The sequence below is a fragment of the Cynocephalus volans genome, chromosome 12 (assembly GCF_027409185.1).
Source record: "Cynocephalus volans isolate mCynVol1 chromosome 12, mCynVol1.pri, whole genome shotgun sequence".
Classification (NCBI taxonomy): domain Eukaryota; kingdom Metazoa; phylum Chordata; class Mammalia; order Dermoptera; family Cynocephalidae; genus Cynocephalus; species Cynocephalus volans.
This window is the reverse complement of record NC_084471.1, coordinates 49,808,591-49,833,409: the sequence shown is the minus strand read 5'-3', so window position 1 is coordinate 49,833,409 and position 24,819 is coordinate 49,808,591. Positions and strand designations below refer to the sequence as shown.

The window sequence follows — 24,819 nt, the reverse complement described above, 5'->3', positions numbered from 1 at the left end:
AATTCAAATAAGAGCAATGGGAAGCTACTGGAGCATTGTGTGCAGCTAGTGAAACAATAGGACTTATAATTTTTAAATATTTCTCTGATTTCTGTATGCAAAATAGATTGGGGAATTGTGGGAGCAGAGAGACCCATTAGGAAGCTGCTATAGTTGTCTGGGCAAAATCCCAAGACTTGGACTATTTCTGCTATATAGATGTCTCCCAAATCTATGTTTCTAGTACAGGTCTCTTTTGTCTTTGATTGCTAGACCAGTGGTTCTCAATGTGTGGTCCCTCGATAGCAGCGTGGGCACCATCTTGTTATTCTTTATCTAAACTTATTCTTTACCTGGGCTTGTTAGAAATGCAAATTCATGTGCACTACCCCTAGTAAATTGAAAACTGTGGGGACTGACCCAGGAAACTGGCTTTACCAAGCTCTCCAGGTGATTCTGATGCACAGTAAAGTTTTAGGACCACTACTCTAGGCCAGTGGTTCTCGAAATTTAGTGGTGTCAGAATCATCTGGAATGCTTGTTAAACCATTGACTGTTGGGACCCACCACAGAGTTTCTTCAGCAGGATGGGGTTGAAAGGAGAACGTCAAGAATTTGCATTTATAAGAAATTCCCAGGTGTTGCCAAAACCACTAGTTTAGTGACCACTTTGAGAATCCCCAACTCCTAAGTAACACCTCCATCAACTACCTCACCAATACTTTAAAATTCAACATGTTCAGAACCAGATTCATTCATGCATCACCCCCGGCAATCTTTTTTTCCTGTCTTTCCTGCTTGCCACCAGCAGTCTTATTATCCCAACTTGTGCCTGCTGTGTCTGTCACTCCTTTTGTGTCTGTCATCGTATCTCTCTTACATCCTATATCCAGCCAGTTTCCAGGTCCTAAAGCTCTTAATTCCACATTGTGTTTCCCATTTGTTCACTCTATTTCATCCCCACCTACTTAAGGTTCTTATTGTCTCATCTAGATAACGGTTAAAATCCATTAACTAATTGCCTCTTCTGATTCTCTCAATAATTAATGAATGAATCATTGTCTCTGGGAATGGAGATCATGAAGGTCTTCAGGTGATCTTATAAATATTAAACACCGAGAACGATTTCAAAGTTTCCCATCCTTGAATGTGTGTTAGAATCGACTGGAACACTTTTTAAAACTACCGACGACTAGGGTTTATCTCCAGAGATTTTTATTTAATGGGTCCTAGTGGGGACCCAGACTTTTTTTAAAAGCTCTGCAGGTGATCTGAGAACCAATGGAATATATGGAAGCATCACAGCAGAGGAAGACCGAGACTTATCAGTTTCTTGAATGTAGGTACTAAAGGGGAAGTCCAAAGGTGAGGGATGACTCTGAGTAAGATTCTGAGATTAGGTGCTAGGAGACTAAAGAGGCACAATTAATAAAAACAGGGAATTCAAGGGGAACAAGTGATTTTAGAGGCAAGAAGATGTCTGGTACTGAATATACTAAGTGTAAGGTGTGAGCAGGACATACAATGAGAATGTCAAAAGCATATTTGGATATAAGTCTGGGGCATGAATCTGGTCTAGAGATAATGAATGGGGAGTAGTTTACAAAGAGGTGATGGTTGAAGGTGCTGGGAGAGAGACTATAGGCTCTGTGTTTCACAATGTGGCTCTCTACATACGATAAAATCACTGGGACTGCTTATTAAAAATACAAATTCCCAAATCCCTCCTCAAGAAATTCTGATTCACTAGGTCTGGGTTGGGGCCTGGAGATGTGAACGTTTTATGGCTCCTAAGATGATGGCAATGCACACTAAAATGTGAGGCAGAAGGAAAAACAGAAAAGGTATAAGGAAAGAAACTTGAAGAACATCTATGTTTGGAGCATGAAAATTAAAAGAGGGGCTAGCAAGGAGAAGAGAGAAAACCAGTCGTAGTGGTTCGAGTGGTAAGATTGTGTTAGATTTGGAAGGCAATGGCAGGAGTTTAAATAAGCAGTGAGCGATGGATGTTTTTTAGCAGCCAATGTCTCAAGTGATGCAGCCATGTGTCCTTACATTTTTCCTTTTTTCAGTTGTTTGCTCCTGACCAACCTATCTTTAACCAAAGTAATGGTTAAAAATGCATGTTTGGGGCCGAGCCTGTGGCGCACTTGGTAGAGTGCTGCGCTGGGAGCGCGGCGACGCTCCCGCCGCGGGTTCGGATCCCATATAGGAATGGCCAGTGCGCTCACTGGCTGAGTGCTGGTCACGAAAAAGACAAAAAAAAAAAAAAAATTTTAAAAAATGCATGTTTGGAGCCAAAATGCTACATTTGAACCAAATTCTGTTATGTGAACTTTTTTGTGAAAGTGTAAGCAGATAACCCTCCTTGGGCCCACTTTCCCATCTTTAAAAGGGGAATAATGTTATTTGTTTAATATGATTGTTATAATAATCAACAAGCACCAAGTATATAAAGCACTTAACATTGTGCCTAGCGTTTATGGATTGTTTAATAAATGGTAGCTATTTGTATGCCCAGAAACACTGTACATGGATATTGAAAGTGCTCAAAGAAATTGCTGAATTTAAAATTGATGTGTAATGAAGAAGGAATATTCTTCAGCTGTTTCTAATCTGGTTATATAATGACTAGTCATCTTGGAACAGTTATGCCAGACCTGAAGCAACTGTAGCACTATGGCCAGCTGTCTTTGGAAACAAGATCAAATGGGTCAATCAATAAATATTGACTGAGCTCCCTGTTCTGGGCAGGCAATAAGATTCTTGACCTTAGGAGTCTATAATTAGGTAGAAAACATATAAAAGGGTAGAAAATGAATCTTTATAGGCAACATTATATAGAATATATCTTATAGGACAGCAGACTGTGGACAGAGGTGATTAAGATTTCACAAAGGAGCTGAAATTGATCTTCATTAGTCTGTGGTTAAAGACACCACAGGGCCTTATGCCCATTAAATAATCTCCCTGAAAGAGTTTATTTACTCGATCCAGTGGTCTTAGCCCTTAACAGTTCTTAGCCCTTGAGCTTGAAATCTGAATATTTTGTCCTATCAAATAATGAAAGCAAAATTCAGAACTCATGAACACAGTTTAAGAAAGAAAGCTTTTGGCTGGGAGTGGGCTTGAAGGGAGAGTTGGGGGCACTGGACACCACAGTTTTTGAAAATTACAATTTCTCAAGGCATAGTAGAAAGGACATTTGTTCCTCCAATGAAAAGAATACCAGTTGATGGAATGTCACAATCCTTGTATCTAAGGCTACTGAATTGGCTTCAGCAAACCTTACCAAAGCCAAAAGGTTAAACTCTTAGGTATCTGGGCCCTTCTGACTAGCATGGGCATCTTACAAAAGAAAGCCTACCATGGTGGGGTTGGTCAATTACAGTGTTGATCCAATACTGATGGGTGAGGCAAGATTAGTAGATTATATTTGACTATATGATTCATCCTATTTTTTTCTAACTCTTCATATGACCCAGAGCCTTGGCTCCTGTATGAATTAACCCAAAGCCAAACCTGTGAATGTGGTGGCCCCAAAAGCAGGAAGAGCAAATTAATCAATTGATTTGAATCATGAATATCAACTATAATTGACTATTGTACTGGCTTTATCTTGCTTCTTTTGAAAGTCACTAATTATAATATTATCATATTGTAGTTTATTAACTTATAAAATTATAACTTTGTTTTTAGGACAATTTTTTTCAAATAATAATATTTTGACACTTTTTACATTTAAATATAAAATTTTAAAATGCACATTTTGACACTTTTTACACTTTTACATTTAAATGTAAAATTTCAGAAAACTCTCTTGTTCTCTTATTCATAAAGGAATAAGATTCATAAAGGAATAAGAATATCATTTAAATGATAGATTAACAGCAATTATTCAGATGAATTATACCTCAGAAGAGTGGAAAAATTCAGAAATAATAATAGAACCACTGAAATCAACATTGGAAAATCACAGAGAAAGAAAATAGTACCAGAAAACTGGAAATAGGCAAGTGTCAGCCAGATCTTCAAAATGGGAAAAGGGGGAAAACTACTACCTTTAAGACTGGTGTTAGCTCTCATCCAATTTATACAACAAATTAATTTAGCATTTATAGACTGTGTGCCCTCTAGGTCTCATCTACTTTGTAAAAGTTGGAAAATAAAGCGGCAATTTCTAAGAGCCGGCCTGAATTTTTCAGGTAGTTTGAAATGTCTTCCTTTACATCACAAGAATTATCGTACCCAAGTTCATTCTGCTCTGATTAATAAGTAGCACTGCTATCGCATAGTTTCCATGCTTCAGAAGAAAAGACTAGATTACGTTTAAATGAAATTGGGAAAGGGACAACGTTTCTCACTTTACACAAAACCTTTCTCAGTTTTGGTGTCTTCATCTACAAAATGGGACAATAATAATCCCTGACCTATCTCCTGATATAATATATGGGGGGAAAGTGCCTTTTAAATTGATAGTGACGTGTTCTAATAAAGAAATCTTACAATAAATGAGAAGCAGAAAGGGGGGAGGGGAAAATGAGGGAGGAAAGATTGAGGATAGGCAGGAAATGCAAGTGTGATATAAAATCATTTTAGGGCAGAAAAAGACCTTCATGGAAGAACCCTACCATTTTTTTAAAATAAGGGAAGTGAGGCCTAGGGAAGTAGAGTGACTTGTGTTGTCTCATAGCAAGTTAATGGTGAGAAAAAAGAAAACCAAGAAGGAAAAGGAAAAAAATAACTAAATTAGAAGTCAAGGGGTTCACACAGGAAGTGACCCAGGAGACATGCTAGTCCTAGCCAGGCCCTCCCGCTGAGATCTGAAAATGCTTCTCAGCTGAGTGGACCTATGTTGGATCATGTTTCCCTGCACAGTGATTTCCCGAGGCTCCCAGAGAGCAGAGTCAAATGCCCCCTTCCACCCTAAGCACTCATCCCATTTTATACACACCCCTCTCCCTCTCCAGGCCAATGTACAGAGAGGAAAAATCAGACCTACAAATGATTGCGTGCTCTCATCCCTCCGTTTTATGAAATAAAGCTATTTTTAAAAATCCTTTAGATTACTTTAAAAATTCAGTAAAGAAATTTATGCATCCTCAAAAATATTTTAGTTGGTTGTTATAGCACCAAAGCATCTACTTATTTGGTTTATTGGAAGACGAGTGTTTCTATTGTAACTGAATGAGTTTTTCATGGCAATTAAGTCAGTAAAGCTAACAATGGTGGGTCAATATAAGTCTTCTATACAGAGCAGTGTCTTTCTGGATGAAAACTTTAAAAAATATCTTATGTAAAAACGTATACAAGTTTTTCTTATTAAGGATGATGAAAGCGATATTCCCATGAAATGATAATTCTAGAAAGAGGGTTTAAAAAACAAAAACCTCTCAGCCAAATGGTATGATGGAAAACAGTTTCTAGAGTTAGAGAACAGTTGCCCAGAGATCTGTTAGTTCAAATCATCACAGAAAAGATTTGTGTGCAGTTCTTACTATCTGTGTACTGCGTACACATTTGAAAGACTGTTTTTTTCCCTACAGTTTATATCTATCTAGGTTTTAAAATTACTAAAACCACCCCACAAGGTAAAGAAATAAGGGGAATGATTTCCTTAAATCGTTATTTTTGTCAGTGAGACAGTTCTACCACCAGCCCAGCAAACAGCTAATAGCACATCATAAATTCCTTTGCTTTAAGACAGACTCCCCTGATAACACAGATCAGTGGTTCCACATATTAGTTCTGAATACATACTGGGGACTGAAAGTCCAGCCCACAAAACAAAAACAATTTGGGTGAAGTGAGTTTCAGGAACAATAATTTAAACTAATTTAAATAAATAAATAAAAAGTTTTTACTTTCTCCTTTTCATTTCCAATGTCAGTATCTCAAAAACCATCAAGCTACTTGATAGTACTGTAGCAGCGGTAAGAGTTGATAAGCACCTATTTGAATGCTATGTTCTAGAACTCAAAAATGCACTGTTGAAGTAGTGACTGAGCAGGATAGTTAGGGACATTTTGACTGAAACAACAATTACTAGTCAGTTTAGTCTGATCAGTTAAGCCATCTGTGATGGTCAACCAAACCTGAGTCTGTCTTAATTCAATAAGCAACTCTTTTATATCACGTTATACACCGTTCATTTACTTCAGTTTTATATACAGTACTTTGCATAACTAATCAAAGCATGTGGCTTATACATAATATCACCATAAGTGTGAAATGTTGCTCCTTTTAAACTGCTTACATTCCACCCTGACCCAAGTGGTTTATCAGGTTGAATTTTTCTTTTTTGCTGTTTTTTTATTTATTATTTTACTTTATCAATATACAATGTAGTTGATTTTCATGTCCCTTTACCAATTCCTTCTTTCTCCCCCCTCCCCCCATCAAAACCATACCTGTTCACTTGTCTTAACAAGTTCAAGAAATTGTGATCGCTGGGTCTTCCTTGCGCATCCCCCCCATTTGTTTGTTTGTTTTTAGCTCCCACAAATAAGTGAGAACATGTGGTATTTCTCTTTCTGTGCCTGGCTTATTTCACTTAATATAATTTTCTCTAAGTCTGTCCATGTTCTACACCAAATCCTGCCACTGCTGTGCGACAACAGTATTTCGCATCTGAATACTCTTGTCCCAATAGTCTATTCTCCCCTTTCAAGAGTCCCATCTGAAGGATCTTTTTAAAACACAGATCTGATTGCAACACTCTCCAGCTCAAAGTCCTTCACATGGCTTCCAAAGCCCTTCGCGGAGGGGCCCTGGACACCTCTCCAAACTCAACTCCTGTCATCCTTGCCTTTGGTCATTTCACTCCAGCCACTTAGCCTCCTTGCAGCTTTTAGACCACACCAGGCACACACCACCTCAGAGCTTTTGCTCTGCTGTTTTCTTCACATCGATACCTGCATGGCTCAGACCTCTGCTGAAATGCCCTCTCAGCAGAGAGGTTTCCCTGCTCATCTTATGTGAAATAATATCCTATCACCCTCCACACCCACCACCCACTTCTTCCTATCCCTCTGCCTTCATTTTTCTCTGAAAACAGAATTTTTCGTGTTATATTTTTGTTCATTCTTTTTATTCAATGGCTATCTCCCCACATTTGAATGTAAGCTCCTTGAGGTCAGGGGCTTTATCAGTCTAGTAATCACTGCTGTATCAATGACATCTACAGCAGTACCAGCACAGAGCAGGCTTTCCATACATACTTCCTGTATATAAAAAGTTAACTTGAAAGAATGAAAAAGTACATTTCTTTCCAACTTAGAGTGACCATTAGGAAAACAGCAACATGTGATGCCTGTGATAGCTTAGGTGTGCCAACTGCAAGCTAACATTACAAAGATGAAAGGGAAATAAAGTGAAAACAGTGAGTGTCAAAGATTGCAACAGCTTTGCAAGTATAATTCCTGGAGGCCAGCATCTGCACAGGCAGGATATGGTGTCCCTTTTTTTTATGGCAATGGAGGTTTACTAGTCCTGCCAGCTTCAGTCCTTCAATCCTCCAATCACCGACTTGTCTGCAGAGGATAACACAGGGATCCATACTGATAGTTATTCACAAAACAGACTTCAGAATATTGATTTCATTTCCTTTGGGTAGGTACCCAGTGGGATAGGTAGGTTGTAGGGTAGATCTATATTTAGTTCTCTGAGGAAACTCCATACTGTTTTCCACAATGGCTGTACCAATTGACATTTCCACCAACGGTGTAGGAGGGTTCCCTTTTCCGTGCATCCTCACCAACACTTGTTATTTTCTGTCTTGTTAATAATAGCCTTTCTAACTGGGGTGAGGTGATACCTCATTGTGGTTTTAATTTGCATTTCCCTGATAAGTAATGATGTTGAGCATTTTTTCATGTGCCTGTTGGCCATTTGTATGTCTTCTTTTGAGAAATGTCTGTTCGGGTCTTTTGCCCATTTTTAAATTGGATTATCTTTTTTTTTTTTTCTGTTGTGTTGCTTGAGTTCCTTACATATTATACGTAGCAGCCCCTTGTCTGATGTGTAGTTTGCGAACACTTTCTCCCATTCTGTAGGTCGTCTCTTCACTTTGTTTATTGTGTCCTTTACTATGTAAAAGCTTTTTAGTTTCATGTGGTCCCATTTGTCTATTTTTGCTTTCGTTGTCTGTGCCTTTGTTGTCTTGTTCAGAAAAACACTCCCCACTCCCATTTTATGTAGCATTTCCCCTGTGTTTTCTTCTAGTTGTTTCCTAGTTTCAGGTCTTAAATTTAGGTCTTTGATACATTTTGAGTTGATTTTTGTGTGTGGTGAAAAATAGGGGTCTAGTTTTAATCTTTGCATGTGGATATCCAGTTTTCCCAGCACCATTTATTGAAGAGGATGTCCTTTCCCCAGTGTATATTTTTGGCACCTTAGTCAAAAATCAGTTGGCTATAAATATGTGGGTTTGTTTCTGGGCTCTCTAGTCTGTTCTATGGGCCTATTTGTCTGTTTTTATGCCATTACCTTGCTGGTTTTGGTTGCTGTAGCTTTATAATATGTTTTGAAGTCAGGTAGTGTGATGCTTCCAACTTTTTTTTGTTTAAGATTGCTGAAGTTATATAGGGCCTTTTGTGGTTCCATACAAATTTTAAGAGCATTTTTTCTATTTCTGTGAAGAATGTCATTGGTATTTTGATAGAGATTGAATTGACTCTGTAGATTACTTTGGATAATATGGACATTTTGATGATATTAATTCTTCCAACTCATGAATGGGGAATATCTTTCTGTTTATCTGTGCTTCTTCAGTTTCTTTCACCAATGTTTTATAGTTTTTGTTGTGGAGGTCTTTCACCTCCTTGGTTAAATTTACTCCTAGGTATTTCATTTTTTTGATAGCTATTGTGAATGGGATTACTTTCTTAATTTCTTCTTCAGATATTTTGTTATTGGTGTATAGGAACACTTGATTTTTTGTGTGTTGATTTTGTATCCTACCACTTTACTGAATTCATTTATTAGTTCTAGTAATTTTTCAGTGAAGTCTTTAGAGTTTGCTATGTATATGATCATGTCATGTGCAAATAAAGAATAGTTTGACTTCCTCCTTTCTAATTTAGATGCCCTTTATTTCTTTTTCTTGCCTTCTTGCACTGGCTAGAACTTTTAGTACTATGTTGAGTAAGAGTAGAGAAAGTGAGCATCCTTGTCTGTTCCAGATCTTGGAGGACAAGCCTTTGACATTTGTTCATTTAGTATGATATTAGCTGTGGGTTTGTCATATAGGGACTTTATTGTGCTGAGGTACATTCCTTCTGTACCTATTTTGTTGAGTATTTTTATCATGAAGGGGTGTTGGATTTTATCAAATATTTTTCCTTCCTTTATTGAAACAATCAGATGGTTTTTTCCTTCATTCTGTTGATGTGATGTATCACATTTATTGATTTGTGTATGTTGAACCTACCTCACATTGCTGGGATAAATTCCACTTGATCGTGATGAATGATCTTTTTAATGTGCTGTTGAATTCGGTTTGCTAGTATTTTGTTGAGGATCTTTGAATCTGTGTTGGTTAAAGATATTGGTGTGTGCTTTCCTTTTTTTGTTGTGTCTTTTTATGGTTTGGGCATGAGGGTAATGCTGGCTTCATAGAATGGCTTTGGAAAGATTTTTGCCTCTTCAATTTTGGGGGAGAGTTTGAGAAGAATTGGTATTAGTTCTTTAAATATTTGGTAGAATTCAGTAGTAAAGCTGTCTAGTACTGCTTTTTCTTTGTTGGGAGACTTTTTATTAGTGCTTCAATCTCATTACTCATTACTAATCTGTTTAGGTTTTCTAATTCTTGACAATTGGACTTTGGTAAGTCATATATGTCCAGGAATTTAACTGTTTCTTCTAGATTTTCCAGTTTGTTAGAGTATAGTTGTTTGTAGTAGTCTGTTATGATCCTTCAAAGAGACACCTGCACTCCCATGTTCATTGCAACACTATTCATAGTAGCCAAGAGATGGACTCAATCTAAATGCCCAACAACAGTTGAATAGATTTTTTTTTAAATTGTTTTATATATACACAATTGGAATACTATTTAACTATTTTTAAAAAATGAAATACTGTCATTTGCAGCAACGTGGATGGAACTGGAGAACATCATGTTAAGCAAAGCAAGCCAGGCTCAGAAAGATGAATACTGCATGATTCATTCATATCTGGAAGCTAAAAAAAAAAAAAAAGTTATTCTCATAGAAGTAGAATAATGGGTACCAGGGGCTGGGAGGGAATGCGATGAGGCAGAGGCAAACTGGTAGAGGGTACAAAGCTATGATATCTACCCTAAGTGTATCAATATATAGTATATCCATGTGTTGAAACAACATGCTGTATACCACAAATATGTACAAATAAATGTTAAAAAAAAAATTAAAAACAGACTTCAGGGCTGTGGGACAGCTTGGCTCCACAGAGTCATCCAGGGGCCCAGGTTCCTTCTGTCTTTTTGTTGTTCACATTTTGCCTTTAGTGGAGTCTTCTCCACACCAGAATTGTTGATGCTCTCTTACCAGTACCACTTCTGCAGGAAATGGGAAATAGAGGAAACTGGAGACAAGCAATTTCCTTTTAAGGAGGTGACAGAAGTTTCACACAGCACTTTTGATCACACTCAAACTTAGTCATGTAAGCATGTTTAGATGCAAGGAAGACTGGGAAATGAGACTCTAGTGGGTGGCCTTGTTCTCTGCTAAAACTCTGGGTAGGGTAAATTATTTTACAAGAAGGGGGAATGGATACTGGGGGACAGTCAGTAGTCTCTACTTAATTAGTTGGGTGCTACTGGGCAACTTACTATGTTTCAGACACTAGTCAAAGCCCTATAATGGAAACAAACAGAAACCCCAGGTTCAAGGAGTTCCCAGTCTTTTATGTATAATAAGACAGGCACACACTATAATGTAAACTACAAAATCTATAAGCAAGACACAGAGTGCTACCAAAGGGATTCAAAGTAGAGAAACTGCCCATCAGTTTGGAAGGCTCAGAAATGAGGTTGCTCTGAGACACAGAAGGGAGTGGAAGGAAAGCATTTCAGATGGAACAAAGGGCTAGAAGGGAGAAAGTAGAGGGCATGTCTAAGAAAACCACGCCTCATATCTGATTTAGCTCCAGGGTAGAGTACTGATCAGAGAATTATGGGAGAAGAGGCTAAGAGCTTCTTTTCATTTCTTTTCACCTGGCATGAGAACTGACAGGGTTTATGAACAAGACAATAGTATCATCAGAACTGGCTTCCCTTTTTTTTTTTTTTTTTTTTTTAAGATGATGGGTAAGAGGATCTTAACCCTTGACTTGGTGTTGTCAGCACCACGCCCTCCCAAGTGAGCCACAGGCTGGCCCTAGAACTGGCTTTACAAAGATACTCAGTGAATACAGGATGAGTAGGCATAAGTAGAGACTGAATATAGGGAGACCAGGTGGAAAGTCAGAGTTAAAGTCTAAAGAGGATTTTCTGATAAGACAATTTTGTAGAAAATAAAGAAATAAAACACCTCTGAAGTCACCCTAGTCAAATATTAAGCCGAATTGCATTTTATTAACATATATTTATTGAATGCCTACCATGCTTAGGGTAGTGTCTGTCTACTTTTTCTGACCATGTACAGGAAGAAACAAATTTCTTCCCTTCAATCAATTTTCACAAACATATTTGGAAACAAAGGTATCATAAAACAATACTTCAGTCAGTGCATTCTGCTATTTTTCTACTCTTATCTTTTTTCCTAAATGCTAGACTGAGCCACAAGTTTATTTATTGTTTGAAAAACACTTTCCACCGTGAGGAAAGCAAAATAAATACAGTATAAGGGCTATCCAAGTCTTTAAAAAGATGGTATCTGTTAAGGTAAGGAAAAAATGCGTACAAACAAAAATAACACAAGACAAGGTAGGGTAATCATGGAGTGCTGGAGCTGGAAAAGACCTGAAAAGCCATCGTATCTCAACATGTTAATTAGTAAGAAAATGAAGCTCAGAAATGTTAACTAACTTACTTAAGAGCACAAAGCAAGTTAGTGCTGTAGATGCAAGATAAAAAGCAGGATTACAAAAATTGTCATATACTGTATTTTCATTTTTATTCAATTTGTATTGAGTAAATAATGCTTTTAATACACATACCACAAATGCAATTTAGAAATTCTATTCATAAAATAATTTCAGTATTTATTTAAATATTCACTTATGGTATATTATCAGTGCTGTGAACTGGCAATAGGACCCATATTTAAAGTAGTGTGGTGAATGACTTATGTCAGTCCTGTCAGTAGATCTCTGTGACTGAATTATCTCCCATTTGAAGATAATATCAAAGGTATAAATCTGAGGCTGTTAGGCCCTTCAGGAATAAGCATTAGTCAATGGACCAACTCCACCCTTATCCCCAAACCACCATCTCCATCAAGAAAAGACAGTGGTGTCTTGATTCCCAGTTCTGACCACCATTCCAAGATGGAATCAGCTTCTCAAAAAATTCTGTGCTCTTCTGAGTCACATTGTTGTTCTCGGGTTTTCCATTTTATGGGACCATCTAACCTCTGAGGTTATGCCTTTGACGTGGCTGCTGATAAAGTACTGAACCAGGTGTTTCAGATACCACATTTTGTTGATCTTTTTTGCGTATTTTCTCTCCTTGACTGTCTCCCACTTAGAAAAATATTATAGAATGAACTTTTTAAAAAATGTTTTTCAGTTCCAGTGCTTTATTTATTTTAATGCTTATTTTATTTGTTTCATTGTACATGTTTATGAGGTACAATTTGTTGTTTCAATATATGCTTATATTGTACAATGATCTAATCAGAATAGTTAGCATATCTATCACCTTAACATTTATCATTTCTCTGTGGCTATAACACTCAAGATCCTCTTTTCTGGCTACCTTGGAATGCACAATATAATATCATTAGCTGTTGTCACCATAGAGCACCAGAATTTATCCTTCCCATCTAACTGTAACTTTGTACCAGTCTACCAAGCTTTCCCCATCCCCTCCCCTTTCTTTCCCTGCCTCTGCTAATCACTATTCTTCTATTTCTCTCTTTTTAATTTACTTTTCTTAATTGACCCATGATAATTGTATATATTTATGGAGTACAATATGCTAACTGGGTGCATTCATACTGTGTGCAGTGATCATATCAGAGTGCTTAGTATATCTATCAGCTCAAACATTTGTCACTTCTTTGTGTTAGGAACATCCAACATCAATTTGATTAGCTATTCAAAGACATAGTACTTTGTTGTTAACTGTAGTCTCCCTGTATTACTATAGAACACTAGATCCCTTTCTTCCTATCTCTTTACTATATTGTATTCACTTTTACCAGTTAATGATGTCAGAACTTTTTATTAAATAACCCATGTTCATGTCTTCCATTCTAAACTCTTTGTTTTCAATTTTTTAAAGAATTGCTCAATTAAAACATGTTAAATTAAGGTACTCTATCCTTTTCTGATAGAGCTTAGAAAACATTGATTGTGATAGTCTTCATTCTTATTTGACAACTTAAATAAGAAAGTTGGGTATTTTATGGTATAATTGCAGCAGAAATATTCTTATGTTTGATTATCTAATTTATTCATGCTTATAAAGAATAGTTGCAAAAATCATGTTACAGTCACATTTTGACATTACAATTTTTTGCCAATTATAATGTGGCATTAGCTTTTGTTTAAAAATTTTTTTGAAGAACAGTTATATATACATATGTAGTGTAAGCTATTAAATGATTTATTGTAAGACAGATAATTTACATTTTTCTTTAGGCACTTCTGCCAACATTTTGATTAGAAATTTATAGAATTTTTTACAAAAATAAAACAAGCAAGGTTTTTTATAGCTGCTTTTGACATTTGTGGTTTGAACACAGTTGTACTCAATTTTTTAACAACTAAATGAATACCACATGAAGACAGCAATGCTCACTTTCTCTCCTCTTCATTGAAACCCACAGACGTCTTGCTGGAAACGCTTTGACATACATTCCCAAGGGAGCATTTGCCGGCCTTCACAGTCTTAAAGTTCTGTAAGTAAACATTGGTTTTAGTGTCAAATGGCTGCTAACTAACTTGCAAAGCTTGAGTCCTTCTAATAAACTACTTAGATCCATGGGATAATTCACCCAAATTCAAGTCTACCTTCATTGGTGCCATAGAATTATATTATACTTGGCTAAATTTGTGTGTGAAAAAATTTGTCTCTCCTTTTCTAACTTTAATATCTAAAATTGTTTGCCTCTAAGTCATTGCCTTACCAACTCCAACTTTTAAGAGTATTTCCCTTTTTCTTTGTGCTATGAAGTTGGGAAGCATGTCTTGAATTATTTTGATCACTGAATGAAGAAATCACTATGATGCTGATAGAACGAGATCATAGCTTCAAACTAGTTTCGAAACTTGTTTCCTTATGATGCACTGAATAAGGATCAGCTAACAAATACCAAGTTTGTGTTCCATCTGTGAATAGATGTGGAAAAGCCTAGTGCAAAGAAGATATACTGAGAAGTTGTTTAATTAATAAATGTTAATTCATTGAGAATTTTAAGTATGAGTTTTCTTATTATTTAATGTCCAACTTTTCAATTTGTTTATCAGAAGATTTATTATTATTGAATAACCCCTTCATCCAGTACCCATTGCTTAATTTTCTTCCAATTTGTTCTGTGTAGGAAAAAAAAGGCACCTAGGTAGAGAAAATAGATAATGTAAGTTGAAAGTCATACTAGGAAAATTTTATTTCAGAAAAAACGTCCTGATTTTATTTCCTTCCTTTAAGATAAAAGTTATTAACTATAAAAAAATCACTTTATAAATTTCCACAAAATGAAAATTGCATTTTAGTGGCCTGAGAAATATACAGGTCAAAAAGAGCAATTTAATTAAATTTAATATTTTGTTAAAAGTTCGATTCAACAGCAGAACCGTTGTTTGGTCTGCTTAGGTGTTTGGGTTTGGTTTCCCTTTCCCTCTTTGGATTTATTTTTTTGGCTATTGAGCAGAAATATTTTTAAGTTGTCAGGTTGCCAAACCCTAATGTCAATTTATTATGTGGCAAAAATTCTGAGTTGTAGCACTAGTTCCAATGCATCTACATCTCTGTGAAGCCAGAAAAATATTTGAAACCATTCAAAATGCATCACGAAAGTCAAGTTTAGATAAGACAACTATAGTGATTTTTCCCTTGGTCAAGCTATGTACCACTAAGTATTTTGGATATTTATTAAATAAATTATACTTGAATCAATTATTTTAAGCCACTTAACAAAATGTATATTGGATATATGGCTAGTGTGTATGTGAGTGTGTATGTGTAAGTATATCTCCAGCTATCATAATTTGAATTATGAATATACAAGTACAATATGAATAGATATAAATTATACTATATGAATATATATTAATTATACATAAACTAGCTATGAAAATTGTATAGAATTATAATTGGTATTTTGGGTTTGTTTTTTTTTTTTTTTTGGCGGCTGCCTGGTATGAGGATCCGAACCCGTGACTTTGGTATTATAAAGCTGTGCTCTAACAAACTGAGCTAACCAGCAAGCCGCAGTTATAGTTTTAAATCCTTGAATTCTTAAGTTTGAACTACTCAAGTTTTGTATGAACTTTTCCATCATAACATTTTTAAATGTTCTTGCTATACCATTATCTATTTCTAATTGCATTGTACAAGTATTGCAATTGGATGTTTGCTTTCCACAATACACTAAAGGTCCATGAAATTAGAGATGTTATCTGTCTGGGTCCCTGGTATATCCCCAGCTCCTAGAACAGTATCTGACTTATAGTAGACATTCAATAAATATTTGTTGAATGGATAATTTAGACTGATGATACAGAGAGAACAGGGAGTTCTAGACTTGTCAGCTCTGTCTTCATTTGTATGGTATTGCCCCATACTCTGTATTTATTAATGGAATATCTATTATATACTAAACAAAAACATTGTGCTTTCATATCTGATATGGGTATTTACCTGCAAGCAGGTTTTATATACCCAGAATGCTTCTGCACACCCTTTGCTGCTTCCTATGGTGCATTTTGTCTGAACACTCCAGATAGCATTAGATTAATCTGATTTAAAAATGAAAATCATAGGTTATCTCTCAAGCTTACCATTTAAATGTATCATTTCCACCAGAAAAAAATAAAATGTGGCATTTAGATCCTCTCTTTATGTACTCCTAACTTAACCAATGTTTCCTGTCTCCTGTACAATCAGGAATTCAGCAAATCTGGTGAGTGTGATACTCAAAGTAGCATTAAACAAATAATTGCTGGAAATGCAAAAATCAATAAATACTGTTAATGCCCTTGAAAAGCTTATAATCTAGTGACAGATTGCGGGACCAGGGCAAAGGGACCAAGACAGATAAACAGATCACCTGTGATTCTTGTGGAAGATGTGTCTAGAAATGTGTGTAGGGCACTGTGGAGCTGTAGAGGTTGGGGAGCATTTAGTCCAGTCCAGTGGTTCAGATCTGGCTTCCTAAGAGAGAGGTTTTCCCAGACAGATGACCCAAGAGCTGGATCTTGAAGCACTACTAGGGATTAGCCACCCCAATAAGGTGGCCAACTGAGAGGACAACGTGCACAGAGACACAGAGGCAGGAAGGACCCACGATGAACAAGTAACTCCAAGCAGGTTAGCACTCGAACATAAAGGAAAAGATCGCCACAATTCTCTATTTGTCTTTGTACTTGTGGAAGGGCCTGAAGAGACAGGGATCCCATATGTCATTTCCGAAAACATGGACATTACTATGTTCTAGACATGTTGAGGAGACAAGGAAAGATATAAGCAAGGGAGTGGCATGTTCAGACTTTGCTGTTTAGCTAGATCACTGTCAATGTGGGGAGGATTCAAGGGAACCCAGACCTTTCCAGGAACTATGTTTACTCTTCTCTTTGCTAACTTAAGGATTTATACTCAACGAGTGGACTCAAATTGTCAAATATTTTGCAAGTATTTTGGTGTTTGTCTCAGTCCATTTGGCTGCTATAACAGAATACCACAGACTGGGTAATTTATAAGCAACAGAAATATTTCTCACAGTTCTGGAAGCTGGGAAGCCTAAGATCAAGGTGCCAGCATCTGGTGAGGGCTGCCCTCTGCTTCCACTATGGCACCTTGAACACTGTGTCCTTATATGGCAAAAGGCAGAAGGGCAAAAGGGGATCAAACTCCCTCTGTCAAGCCCTGTCATTAATCCATTTCTTATGATTGTGTTCCAAAAATTTTTAAAGGCAATAATACAAAATATTTATAAAGCAAACTTTGTTAATGAAATTCAGTGAGATCTCTGTGTTTCTTGTTTCCCTACTAATTTAATAATACCTCCTGAAAGGCCCCACTTTCTAAATGGTCCCACCCAACACCTCCCAAATAGCCCCATCACCCAATAATGTTACATTGGGGATTAAGATTCAACATGAATTTTTGGAGGGGATGAAAACATTCAAACCATTGCAGTGTTAGAGCAATGGTTCTCAACCATGGTAGTTTTGCCTGCTATGGAGTCTTGGAAATTTGTGGGAGCATCTTTGGTTGTGCAAATGATTGACATGTAGTAAACTGTCATGTAATGTGCTGCACAGCCCAGGATGAAGAAGAATTCTCCCACATCCTACCTGACTTCTGACTGTCTGTCCATATCAAATATAAATCAATAATACTTTAATGTATTATTATACTAAAGATTTTACAAGAAGTTCTGCATAAGTCTAATAATATTCACCCAAACTCATTGAATAATTAACTTCAGTTTGTGCATACTGTGTATTCCTGGCATTGTAGGATTTCTAACAACGTATTTAGTTTAAAATGGTGCTAATGCAGTAAAAAAAAATTACCTCCAAAGCCACAAAACAAATTTAAAATATATAACTGTGGAAATGTGAAACTTCTTAAAAATAACTATCATTAAATTAGCAGAGAAACAAGAAACAAAGGGATTTTATTGAATTTCATTAACAAAGTTTGCTTTATAAATATTTTGCATTGTTGCCTTTTAAAATTTTTGGAACACAATCATACAAAATTTATGGTGTGACAATTATATAATGATTTATTTATTTGGGGGTGGTTTGTTGCTTTTTTAATATTACTCTTCCACTACTTAGCAGGGTCTACTGCCCAGCTTCTATGAAGGCAGTTTTGTGACTTTCTTTTTCCAATTCAATCTCGATTCCTCATTGCCTATAAAGGAATATGCTCTTCAGGGCCTTTTGAAATGCCAAAGAATGAATGCTCACCTCAGCATGTTATGGAATTTTGAGACAGGACGAATGTTCTCTGTGATGTTTCAACACTATCTTGTCCTAAAATGTAGGAAATTATTTTGACACTACTCTTATCTATAAGAAACACTCATTTGTGAGAGTATCCATGCTCATCTATGAGTGTCACACTTCCTCACTGTCTCAACTACAACATTTGTAATTCATCTTGGCATGTTATCTTTATTTCATCTTTTTTTTTTTTTTTTTTTTTGTGACCGGTAAGGGGATCGCAACCCTTGGCTTGGTGTCTCCCGCACCGCGCTCAGCCTGTGAGCGCACCGGCCATCCTATATAGGATCCGAACCTGGGGCGGGAGCGCCACACTCTCCCGAGTGCGCCACGGGGTCGGCCCATGTTATCTTTATTTTAATAATGGTTATTTCCTTTTCTCTGTTATAGTGTATAAGCATGGTCTGTTACTACATATCTTAACTAGTTTTTATTCTAGTATACATCTAGACCTCTACTTTTATGTTCGTATTCTTGTACAGAGTAGATTTTGATCATGTTATTTTTCTCACACCCAACCTTATTAATTAAAAGGAGAGGGAAATTCATAGAAATGTCTCCTAGGGTAGTCACATATGAGCATAACGTATATAGTGATACATATATCATTTTACTATAAATTACTTTTTTATATTTTTCCTTTTATAATACATTAGGGCAGTGCATTATATTGATTTTTTTCTTTGAAATTATTGTGTAGATAGGCTACATTTTTACGAATTTCACTTACATATGGTAGAAGAGGCATTACAGTATATTTGGTATTAAAGGGACCATAGATCCAATAGGGTTGAGAACCACAGAGATAGAGGTAAAATGCTGAACAAGCTAGAACTGTCTCTATCCTCACGGAAATTCTCTCAAATGTTTTATAAAGTCCAAAAGTGGCTTGGGAAAAAGAAATAAATAATTGTATTGTAGCAAGGTGAGAAAGATAATATTCATTTGGGGCCCTGACCTGAATAGGGAGGGTAAGTAGGCCATATGGTAAAAGAAGAGAAAGATAATAGTGATCCAGTTCATCAAGATGGAACGTGAAGATAGCAGTAGCCGTCCTGGAGTAGGGCTGTTTTATATATGAACTCTTATTACTGTGAGCTCTGAAAGATCACGAATATTTAAGATTATTTTCCTGTAAATATTGGCCTTAATAAAAATAAGTTACTTGTTCTGTATTGCAAAATACCCAGTCCAGTGGAACTCTGAACCAGGCTATCCTCAACGATGATTTGTTTTCTTGTGTAAGCAACTTAGTCCAGGAATGGCTCATCCTACTGCTGCTCATCACCAAAACCAAAGCCACATGGAGGTGATAGGTAAAACTAACCACAGAAAAGTCACAATTAGCCAGAATTCCCCCACTCCCATGTAGACTCTGAACAGAGCCCTGAGAGTTACCTGATATCTACACATAGGACAATTAGGCAGAGGGAATACCTAAGAATTAGGCCATCAATTGTCACTAAGTCCCCATTCAACAAGTCATTTTATCTCCCTTTGTTTCACTGTACCTGTTCTTATTTAGTCTTGTTGGCAAAAAAAAAAAAAAAAATCATCAAAAAATTGTATAGGTAGAGTAGTACAGGGATGCTATATGAAAGAGTGAATATTTTAAAGTTCCTCAGGGAAAGAAGTTAAGAAAATATGAAGTCATCCTTTGTCTCTAGAGAAAGTGTTTTAGTTTCTTTTTTTACCCATATTTGAATGATAAAAATGAAGTTATAAGTGCCTATACCCATATTCAATACACGGTGTATTCTGCTGACGTTCAATGTATTTAGTAAGGAGTATTTGCAAAGGAAATCGGCAGCCATGTTGTGAATGCTTTCTATTTTAATTGCACTCTGTAGTGCTATAAACCCTTTAATTGTTTTGTCTTCCACTGGAAAATCGTAAACAAAAACAGAATTTTCTAATTAACTCACTGGAGACTTATAAGGCTATAATAGAGATAACTTGCTCTTGTTTTGTCATTTGAAAGTAATTAAACAGAAGTTCATTCTTTAGGGAGAGAGCAGGGCTTGAATTGATGTTTTTAAAAGTTATATCTTTGGTGTTTTACGGGAAGGTTGAAAAATTACATCTCTGGGAGTAGCTTGGGGGTGGCTTTAAAAGTTATTATTAAGCCCATTTAAGTTCCATTTTTCTGAAGAAAGATATATAAAGTTGCAACTATTTGATGAAGGAAAGCTACCTAAAATCTTTTGTCTTCTACTCCAGTTTTCCAGGTATGTTAGGAAAACCACATTTTAGGAGTTTCACTGTTTAGTTAGCAAAGCATAGAAGGACTATTCAATACATACATTGCACTGGTAATATATTACCTACAAAGTTTGGACATCAGTTAAGTCTATTATCTGTATCTTATCACTTCAATTTATCACAAAATTAATGAGTGATGGAAAATGTTTTTATGAACTTAAAATTAGATCATGAATTGAAACTGTCTGGAAAAGTATAAGATAATGTAAAAATCTAAACTTTCAATATTCAGGTAAATTATGCAAAATATGGAATTCAAGTTGCAATTCTCCTAATTCCCTAACTGGTAAGTGAAGTGTGAGATCTCCCTAAACTCAACTTTGTTCATAAGGAACCAATACATTTGAGACTCTTGGTTTATAAAATTTCAGTTGAATCCAAGTTTAACATAACGAAATTAGTTAAGTAGAACTACTGGAATACAAGTGACATAATTATTTTCCTTAGAAAACAGAATCTCAAGCATAGTAAGAAAAGCACAAATTTTATGATATTCAAGTATTTTTCCTGTCTTATTCATATATAGGCACATATCTGTATATATGAAAGTACTATAAATGCTTTCGTATTTTAATCCTCAAACATCTTTTCAATCAGATGATATTATTCAGATAATATCATAATACAGATAGAAGACATTGGGTCAGGGAAGTTAAATGAATTTGCTCTCCAAGACTCAAAACTTAGGCCTTATCTCCAAGCCTGATGCAGCCTCAAGTTCAGGTGAAAATATTCTATTAGAAATGCTTATCATAGCACAAGGTGGTTCTCAGTGCATGGTGCTGGACTCAGCAGTACTATCATCACCTGGAAGCTTGTTAGAACTACAAATTTTCTGGCCCCTAGCCAGACCCAGATGGGGGTGGGGCCTGGCAATCTGTTTTCACAAGGGTTCCAGTGGATTCTGATGAACCCTAAAGTTTGAGAACCAATGACAGAGATTTCTTTCTTTGACTTAATTAAAATGACACATCCACTACAATCTCCCTATATTGTTAGTTTTGAGAAAGGGTTTATTAATGTACATAAAAAGGGCCAACCTTTATTGAATGCTTACCCTAGCAGGTATTGTTCTATATACTTTCACTCACTAACTCATCACAATAAGCCCTGCGAAGTGGGCATTATTACGTTCACTGAAGCATGGAGAATTTGGGTGATTCACCTGAGGCTACGTTACTGGTGGCGGGGAAGAGGTAGGTGGATTAGAGAACCCATGGTCTTAAGTATATCACACACCATACAACCTGAGAACGTGCATGGTACGCTGGAAAGAACACCAAGCTTTGGAGTTAGACATACCTGGGGTTGAATCCCAGCTAGTTACCTAATGAAAAGAAACTTCCAGTTGTACAGGTCGGAGACCCAGGCAAATGGTTTCTGAAATCTAAATATAAGTTTGTGACTTAATAAATAGAAATATTCCTTTTAAGATTTCTGCTTTTCTAAAATATTCTTCTGCCTCAGGCTTACATGAACCATGACTGGGAGAAAAAAGAAATGTGCTGCAAAATTCTTGTTATAAACGTTTATGAATAAGATAGCAAAATATAAGGAATCTAATAGGAATTTTTTTCCATGCTATTTCCCCACTAGTAATGATATATATTTCATTGCTGCCAGGTATTTCCATTTTGTAGTCCCCATGGTTTGTGTTGTTGTTGTTTGCTTTTTTTGGCAGCTGGCCAGCATGGTGATCTGAACCTTTGACCTTGCTGTTAAAGCACTGCTCTCTAACCCCCTGAGCTAAAAGGCCAGCCCCAACATGTTCTGAAAAAAACTGTTCAATCTAAGAGAGCAAAAGTACAAATACTTCACAAAAAGAATTTAGTTTATATCAAAATACAGCCATGCACAGGAAGGATCTTTCATAGCCTCCTACTGTTATCATTATTTCCATTTAGTCTAATCTGTACAACCACCAGAATGATCCTTTAAAAACATACATAAGATCATGTCATTTCCCTACTTAAACCTTTTATCAACAGGGGTTTCTCATCACACTTAAAACCTTATCCTGGCCTGCAAGGCCCTCCATGAAATGGGCTCATGTTCTCTCTCCCAACCACTTGCGCGTAGTCATTCCTCATCAGTCATGCATGATCATTTGCTGCTCCTTTAACGAGTCCAGCAAGCTCCAGCCTCTGGCCCTTTGCACTTGCTCTTCCCTCTTCCTTAGTAATTCTTCCCAGTTGTTCAAGTGATCTGCTCCCTGACTCCATTCTGGTCTCTCCTTGGAGAGACCTTCCCTGATCATCTTCAAAATAAAAATCTCACCCCCTATTACTATCTATCCCAAATCCATGTTTTATTTTTTATTCATAGTACTTATCACTTGTCTTATGTTACATATTCATTTGTTCATTTTAACTTTTTGCAATCCCCACAGGAATTAAAGCTCCCCGCGAGCTGAGACTTTATCTGATGTTCTACTGCTTTTCTGACTCCTGATACAGTGCCTGGCACAGTTATTTATAGTCAGTAATTCGTAATTTCTTTAATGTTTTTCTTCTTTGTTTTAACGTACAGCATGCTGCAGAATAACCAACTAAGACAGGTACCCTCAGAAGCGCTACAGAATTTGGGAAGTCTTCAATCCCTGTAAGTATAGTTGAAATTGCAAAATGTATTTAAGATTGATTTGGGAAGGTGATACTAGCATACCTACCTTAGATTCACACCCACACACAGACACACACACCACCACATACAAACACATACAGACACACAAACAAACCCAGCAGTGGTGTTGGTGTTCCCCACTCTGAATCCACAACTTTTCCACCAGGAATTTCCTACCCTCTGCTTCCCCACACACTGATTTAAAACCTCTGAATAGATAAAAATTAGTTATTTCTCACAAAAAAGAACGTTCTCACCAGCTAGATATTTTGGAACTTGGGTTGTAAGCAATTGTTTATAGTGACTACTTGGCAAGTCTGCGCCACAACTATTTTGTCAGTAACTCTTCCTCTCATCAGAATGTATGTGTTTACAGTATATGGCATGATTTCTGATATAAATGTGTGTAATATATGCTCTAATTTTACTCACAATGGAGGGCCTCATCTGTCAAGCAAAACACTGGTTTCTGGTCTTGAATGATGAAGGAGATAAATCCATAAAAAAGACAAATATTGCAGACTCTAGCTAAAAAACGTTGTAAAGAATTTGTTGGTTAATAATTACATATAGTTTGCTTAATGCCTTTCACTGAGGTGACACAAGAGAAGGAGGAATGTAAGATTTGGAGATGATACTTTCCTTTGATCTTTTCTTTCTTTTTTTTTTTTTTTTTTTTTTAATGAAAGGAAATCTGTGCTTGAGATCATTTTAAGCTCTTTATTCCAGACAAACAAAGTGACTTCCTAGGTTTTCACCAGCCTATAGATAAACAAGCCCACAAGGGCCCCTTTGTGCCATGGGACAGGTCTGTTGCATTTTCAGGAGCTCCTCCTTTGTTGTACAGACTTTTCCTGAAGGAAAGAAGCAGCAGCCAGAGAAGCCAAACAGCTTCAAGTTGGGTTGTCTGTGTCAGGACAGAGGGATCTGGTGGCTAAATTGAAATTGAGATAATGGCAGTGGCCAATAGGAACTTTAAACAGCTGCAAGGCAGGCAGTAGATAGAAGGATAAGAGTTTGTAACCAAAAGCCACTCTCAGCTCAAAAAAGATCACAAACAGAAGTAAACTCTTTGAGAAAGAGAAAACCATGAATCTTTTGTTCAATCAAACTGGGTGGTGCCCCTCTGATAAAGGTGTTCAGATTTAGTTTCTTACAGTCTAGATATTTACTGTTCACCAGGTGTCTCTTGCATTTGGGTTCTGGTTCACAAAAAGAATTACATTTTGAAACCTTATAAGTATGTGTTTCCTGTGAAAAGATCAGGGACTAACTTTCTAGTATGGCACCACATCCACACTGAAGCATCTAGATAGATGCTTGGCCCCCAGTTCACACTGGATTGTATCAGCTGGGTTACATAATGTTTGTCAGGGGTCCCTTTGCCCATAGCGCAGAGAGACCAATGTGAGGTGTTAAATGTTGGCAACGTGTGCTGGTGTGCCATTTTCTCACTGATATTTTTTGTATTGCTTTGATACAAGAATTAAGATTTGTCAAAAAGCCTGATAAACATAGGCTTAACCACCCACCCTGCAAGACATCATATTGTACCAACTGAAGGAGCCCCCAACCCTGAGCACACACCAGGCTAGTCTGGAGGTTTGAGGCACAGTAAGACCTTTAAATTTTACT

At 36.6% G+C, this 24,819-nt stretch overlaps 1 protein-coding gene across 3 annotated transcripts in view; it reads left to right on the top strand.

Moving 5' to 3' along the window:
* LGR5 (leucine rich repeat containing G protein-coupled receptor 5) overlaps positions 1-24,819 on the top strand; it is a 125,342-nt gene that overhangs the window by 63,755 nt on the left and 36,768 nt on the right. For all 3 annotated transcript variants that reach the window (XM_063075562.1, XM_063075561.1, XM_063075560.1), the window contains exons 3-4: positions 13,953-14,024; positions 23,092-23,163. In XM_063075562.1, coding sequence (XP_062931632.1) covers positions 13,953-14,024; positions 23,092-23,163 — 144 coding nt within the window. The remainder of the gene's footprint in view (positions 1-13,952; positions 14,025-23,091; positions 23,164-24,819) is intronic.